Source organism: Marmota marmota, unplaced genomic scaffold (genome assembly GCF_001458135.2).
Source record: "Marmota marmota marmota unplaced genomic scaffold, marMar, whole genome shotgun sequence".
Classification (NCBI taxonomy): Eukaryota; Metazoa; Chordata; class Mammalia; order Rodentia; family Sciuridae; genus Marmota; species Marmota marmota.
Genome location: NW_025999891.1, coordinates 5,636,876 through 5,644,152, shown reverse-complemented (window position 1 = coordinate 5,644,152; position 7,277 = coordinate 5,636,876). Strand labels below are relative to the sequence as shown.

At 37.9% G+C, this 7,277-nt stretch overlaps 1 protein-coding gene across 9 annotated transcripts in view; it reads right to left on the bottom strand.

The window, feature by feature from the left end:
* The window catches only part of Nf1 (neurofibromin 1), a 245,823-nt gene that overhangs the window by 198,382 nt on the left and 40,164 nt on the right, over nucleotides 1–7,277 (bottom strand). For all 9 annotated transcript variants that reach the window (XM_048794474.1, XM_048794490.1, XM_048794485.1 and 6 more), the window contains exon 2: nucleotides 381–524. In XM_048794474.1, the coding sequence (XP_048650431.1) occupies nucleotides 381–524 (144 nt within the window). The remainder of the gene's footprint in view (nucleotides 1–380; nucleotides 525–7,277) is intronic.

Below are 7,277 nucleotides of genomic sequence, written 5' to 3'. Positions count from 1 at the left end.
AGGGGGAAAGGGGGAAAGGGGGAAAGGAAAGGAAAGGAAAGGAAAGGAAAGGAAAGGAAGAAAGAAAAAAGAAAAGAAAAGAAAGGAAAGAAGGTACTGACAACTACAACTGAAAAATAAAATATTTTTTAAAAATCACATAAAACTTTAATTCCTGGAAAAAGAAACAGCCATGAATAAGAGAAGTTTCTAAGGAAAAGAATATAAACCTAAAATGAAAGTTTAAAAATTACACTTGTGCTCTTTTCTAAACTACAACAAATTGTTTTATCTGAAGTCCACAGAAAACTATTTCCCATATTTAAAAATATGCTGTTCCCAACATCTAAATCAAAACCAAAATGAAGTAAACTCACCAAAACAATAACCCAAGTACTCACCATATTGTTAACGTTCTTTAAGATAGTAGTGAGGCCGCTTATAACCAAAGAAAATTTGTATTTGGAAATATTGATTAGACACTCCTTGTTGTGTTCAGTACTGACTTTGGTATGTGTGTTCTGCTGTCCCGTTTTTATTGGAAGCTGAGAGAAAAAAAAATGTTAAGAGCTTAAGACTGAAAATAACTTTTCACCAAAAATCATGACATTTTAGGAAAACTATCAATCAGAATTACTTATATTAATATCTCAAGCTCCAGTTTTCAATATATAATGGCATTTATAGCAAATCTTAAATTCTTTGGACATTTCAATTTTTGCAGTTTTCTTTCAGGAAGCCATAAATATCTATCTACAAAATTATATCTTTTACCCAGCACTATATAAGAGGGAATGGTAACTCACAGAAACAGAGCTATTTCCTTGTACCTAAAAATTATTTCATAGAATGTCTCCAATAAAATACACACAATCCTTTCCCTTATAAACTGAACACAAATTTAATGTTTTAATAACAACAACAGATCAAGAAAAGCTATGCCCTGGCTGGGTGTAGTGGTGGAAGCTTGTAATCCCAGTGACTCCAGAGGCTAAGGCAGGAGGATCACAATTTCTCAACTTAGTGAGGCCCTAAGCAATTTAGCGAGACCCTGTCTCAAAAGCAAAAATAAAAAGGGCTAGGAATGTGGTTCAGTGGTTAAAGTGCTCCAGGTTCAATCACCAGTATTAAAATACATACATATATGTGTATATACATGTGTGTATATAACATATATATGTATTTACATATATATAAACACATTTATATGTATATACATGTGTGTACACACACACACACACACACACACACACACACACAAATATATATATCTCCTAGATCTCTAATCAATAATGGTAAATAAATAGCCAGGCATGGTGATGCACACCTGTAATCCCAGTAACTTGGGAGGCTGAGGCAGGAGGACTGTAACTTCAAGACCGGACTCCACAACTTTGTAAGTCCTAAGCAACTTAGACCCCGTCTCAAAAAATAAAATAAAATGAAATAAAATAAACAGACTCAATGGTAAAGTGCCTTTAGGTTCAATCCCCAGTATCAAAATAACAATAATAATAGCAGTAAATAAAGGTTGACTGTTAAGAAATAAGCACAAATTATAACTGGGATTGTGGCTCAGTGGTACAGCACTTGCCTAGCAGGTGTGGGGCACTGAATTCAATCCTCAGCACCACATAAAAATAAATAAAATAAAGAACAAATTATAAAACTTGAAACAGTTAATACTTATTCAAGTAAGAAAACCACCCTCAGCTATTCAACTGAGGGAGTAACAAAACAAATAGTACATCTCATAGGGAAAAACATCCTTTGAGGGGCTCACATTTTACACTGATCTGAGAACAGATTAAATCACACTGCCTAGAAATTCATCTCTACTCTGTTCACAAGTAGCATTCCAGCTTTAAAGAATCATAAATATATTTACTGTTTTTATTATCAACTCTGCTTGCTAATAGAGAACTCTGGTAAGGTCCCCCACCAGGAACACAAACCAACTAACCAACCTGAATCTAACTGTCTCAATTTTAAAATGGCACAAGTAAAGGTAGAAAGAATAAGTGGTGTGTCCAAGTTTGCCAAGTCAATGAAAGATGATTAATTTGACAAAAAAGAAATACTAAATAAAAGGGGGAAGCATTTTTACTTATGGTATAGGGGAGAGACCAGAACAAAAGCAACAGAATTACATAATGTTAATTTTGCAAATTATGGAGGAAGCCTGGCACCATGGCACATACCTAGTAACACCAGCTACTTGGGAGGTTGAGGCAAATAAGAGATAGCAAGTTCAAGGCCAACCTGGGCAACACGGTGAGACCTATCTCAAAAAAAAAAAAAAACTTGTGGAGGAGAAAAGATCTAAGTTTGCCAGGTGTGGTGGTACATGCCTGTAATCCCAATGACTGAAGGCTAAGGCAAGAGGATCACAAGTTCAAAGTCAACCTTTGCAATTTAGCAAGACCCCAAGACTCCTGTCTCCAAATATAAAAGAATTGAGGATATAGCTCAATGGTAAAAACACCCCTAAGTGATTCAATCCCTATTATAAAAAAAGGTTCAAAAAAGACAATTTTAGAAGATGAGAATGGCTGCAATGTAGCTTGTTTATCTCTCCAAGTCCCCACAACCACCACCTGCAATAGAATAGCAGAGAAACCAGAATAGTAAAACCACAACTCACAGACATCTATACCAAAATGATGGGACAAGTCCCCCACAACATCCAAAAACACACAAAAAAGAACAAACCACTCACAGTAACAAAACTGGTATACTATAAGAATCTATGTAAGAGGAAGTAGAATGCCTGAAGTGACAACAGGAGATTCCTCAAACTTTACTCAGTGAGAAGCACAGCAGGCCAATTTAGGAACATTAGCTGAAACAGAGAGGGTTTTTGCATATTGCAATTCACAGATGTGTGAAAAAGGTCTATGATATAGTTTGAAGAGAATGAGGCACACTCTAAACCACCCCAACAGAATTTTCTGTGATTATGATATTATTCTATATCAGTAATGCCCAACACAGCAGCCACTAGCCACATGTGGCCATTAAGCACTTATGCCATGATTAGTTCAGACAAAGAATCAGATGTTTGATTTTATTTAAATTTAACTTACTTAACTTTAAGTAGCTACAGATTTAATTACTGAACCCCATTAGACAGCATAGTTCTAAATTATCCAGCTGAAAAACCACCCTTTCAAGATGAAAGCTCACACTGTAAAACAAAACAAAAAAACTGCTGCGATTAAACTTCAGATTGACAATCAAGGAAAAGATGGCAAAGAAAAAAGATTCGGATAAGAGTGAAAAAGAGGACGAATGCCAAGAGAGTTCTAAAAAGATGAGACCAAATATTTTTTAAATTTCACAAAAATAATACAAGAGTAAGCTCCACGGCCACGAAGCTACAAAGCTGTTCTGACCTACATTTCTCTCCAATCAATTCAGGAAAGTTAATTTCACATTAAAATGAGCAACAGAAAATAACAGCAGTGAAAACATATGTAAAGCTGTTTTTTGGGTTTGTTTGTTCCCTTTTTGTGGTACTTGGAATTTAACCCAGAGGCATAAGCTTTAACCCTTATCTACATCTCCAACCCTTTTTATTTTATTTTTGAGACAGGATCACACTCAGTTTTCCAAACAGGTCTCAAATTTGTGATTTTTCTGCCTCAGCTTCCTGAGTCATGAGATTACAGGCATACACCACCACATCTAGCAGTGAAGTTCTTAAAAAAGAATGAGACAGAAAAACATATATAAGAATCAGAATAACACAAAATAAAAGCATGCCTAAAAGACACATTCACTAACAGATAAAAACTGTAATTATATCAAAATGAACCAAGAAAAATTTAGAAAATGATAAAAGATATGAAATAATGAGTTAAAATTACAAATGAAAATAAATTGATAAAACTCAGGAAAGAATTAGAAGGAAAAAAATGAAAGATCATTTCAGAAATTAAATTAACCAGAAAATACACAAGGGAAAATTTACATATATACAAATAATGTTTTAGGAGAAAAAGGAAATAAAAGGAAGAAAGTTGTAACATAAAAAAGAAATGGAAAATTATATAATGAAGATGTTATGGTTTGGATGTGAAGTGTCCCCCAAAAGCTTACATGTGAGTGCAAGAGGGTTCAGAGGGGAAATGACTGGGCTGTGAGGGCCTTAACCCAATCAGTGAATTAATCTCCTGCTGGTATTAACTGAGTGGGTAACTGGAGGCAGGGTGTGGCTGGAGGAGGTGAGTCGGTGGGGTCATGGCTTTGGGGTACATATTTGTACTTGACAAGTGAAAAATCAATCAATCTATCTCTCTCTCTCTCTCTCTCCTTTCTGATCATCATGTGAGCAGCTTCTCTTCACCACATTCTTCCACCATGATGTTCTGCCCCGCCTCAATCAGCTGTTGATGGACTGAGAACTCAAACTATGAGCCCGCAAATAAGATTTTCCTCCTCTACAATGGTGCTTGTCGAGTCTTTTATTCACAGTAGCAAAAAAGCTGACTAAAATAGAAGATTTGTAATAAAATGATAAAAAAAAGACAGGCGAAGAAGATCCAACATATAGGTAACAGGAGCTGCCAAAGAAACAAACCAAACCAATGAAATAGAATGACTACTTGAAACTGAAAAAACTTGCTGAAATTTTTTTCAAAGTGTAAAAAAAATATTTGAAACTATGTATTTGAAGTGCATCACATACCTGGAAAAACTGATCCAGAGTGACCAACATCAGAACATAGTTTAGTAAAATTACTGAACTTGAGTGACGAGGGAAAAAAATGCCTTGAACATTTGGACAGATATTAGACTTGGATAAAACTTTACATGAAGAGACGAGAGAATAATATAAATTTAAGATGCTCCCAAGGAAAAAATGTAAACCAAGAACTTTATATCCAAAGTAATTATCAAGTATAATGATGACAAATTGGTACGGCACACACCTATAATCCCAGCAACTTGATAAGTCTGAGGATGGAGAATGGCAAATTTGAAGCGAACCTTGGCAAATTAAATGAGACTCTATCTCAAAATAAAAAATATAAAGGGCCAGGGAAGGCTGGACACAGTGGTGTACACCTGTAATCCCTGCAGCTTGGGAGGGTGAGGGAGGAGGCTCATGAGTTCATAGCAGCTTCAGCAACTTAGCAAAGCCCTAATCAACTTAGCAAAACTCTGTGTCAAGATAAAAAAGGCTAGGGATGTGGCTCATTGGTTAAGCACCCCTGAGTTCAATCCCTGGTACCAAAAAAGAAAAAAAAGAAAAAGAAAAGGGCTCGGGGATATGCTTCAGTAGTACAGCACCCCTGGATTCAACGCCTCGTATATATGTATGTATGTAGAATAAATAAATGAACAAATGAATCTCAAGAACCCAGAAAATATTATTTCCTTGATTATTTCCTGAGGAATCTGCTTAAGAATATGCTTCAGGTTTGTTGAGTGCCACAGCCAAAGCAGCCCCAGCAAACTTCCAGTTGATTGGCTCACAGCAGCCCCAGCAAACTTCCAGCTGATTGGCTCCTCTGCGGTGATGCTCATTGGGCTGTTTCCCCGCCCTTTCAGACCACAGAGCTGCTCATTGGGGGACTCTTTTGGCTCCGCCCACACGACCCAGCCAATCAGCCTCAAGAGTGGGAGGAGTGGGGGTTGAGAAGCTCCACCTAAGCCGGTGGTAGCAGTTGGGCTCTGAAGGAATTCCTGAAGAGCTTGTGTGGTGCAGCATGTGTGCTCTAAAAATAAAGTTTATTTCTGCTTGACAAGTGGCTCGTGAATTGTGCCCAGCCAGACTGCCGCATTTGGTGGCCCTTAGCACTGGACTACTAAGGGTAAGTGATAAGGTAAACTGCTCGCCCCTGAGGGCAGGGTGAGAGGATGGGTAGTCATTTTAAGATTCTTCTTTTTTGTTTCGCTTTTGTTTTAAGTTGCCTGTCCCTGGAGATGGGTGAGACAGAAGAAAAACCGCTCACATCTGAGGAAAAACTATTTGCATCTGAGGAACAGATAGGGAGAAAGGACAGATGGACATTTCAGGAGGATAGAAAGGCTGATATAATTAATTTTTGTTCCATTTTTGTTTCATTCTGTTTCGGTTTTCTTTGGTGTTATCTTGTTGGGTTGTGTTATCGTTATAGTAGAAATATGGGATCAGAAATTAGTAAAAAACAAACCGAAAGAGTGTTAAGTAAATTGTTAGAGGAAGGAGACACCCTAGTAAAACCAAGAACAGTTAGGGCATATGTCGATACAATACAAAAATGTAGCCCATGGCTTTTTAAGGAGGAGTTGTTGAATATATCGCAATGGGACCATCATGGTGAAGATTTAAGGGAGAGGGAAAAGAAAAACCCAGGAACTCTGCCAGTTGGCACATTGCCATTGTGGATGATGATAAGATTTTGTTTGCCTAGTCCAAAGCCTTCAGTTCAGACTATGGTAGAAGACATGTTAGATCAAGTAAAAGAGAAGGTCTCTCGAGCTAGTCAGACAGAGGAAGAAAATTTAAAGGAGGAAAATCCATCAGGAGAGAAGTTACAACAGGAGGCTGTTACTAACACATTTCTATCACCAGAGGGCATAAGTGTCCAACCAACAGCTCCACCTCCATATGCTGGGAGGCCCCCAACCCCCGTAGTTGATAGATGGGATCCTGAGACAGGACCTCAAAGAGGGTACTCTGTTATCAAAACACAGACAAGGACCAGGTGTTTACCCACAATATCATGGAGAAAGGCATTGGGCTCCATTGCCAAAAAACGGACAGGGGGGCCCAATGCTCCGGGGCCCACAACCACAAATATACGGGGCACTGGAGGAACCCAGCAACACCATCAGGGTAGTGCCCAGGACACACTATCCATTAGATCCCTCACTAGACAAACCAGAGGAAGTGCAGGATTGTACATCTGCGCCTCCGCCAGAGCAGTACTAACTCCAGAAATGGGAGTTCAAATCATTCCCACAGGAGTAAAAGGACCTCTTCCCCAAGGAACAGTAGGCTTATTATTGGGACACAGTTCTTCTACTCTAAAAGGACTTACGATAAGTCCTGGGGTAATTGATCCAGATTATGAAGGTGAAATAAAAATTATAGCCAGTTCTCCAAAGGGTATATCACTAATTTCACCAGGAGATAGAATAGCACAGTTATTAATAATACCCAGCCTACATGATAAATTTTCCAGTCGTACTATAGAAAGAGGTTCCAGGGGATTAGGCTCCACAGGTGTAGATTGGGCTATCCTTTCTTTAAATTTAGATTCTCACCCCATGCTAAAACTAAATATTCAAGGACATGAATTTAATGG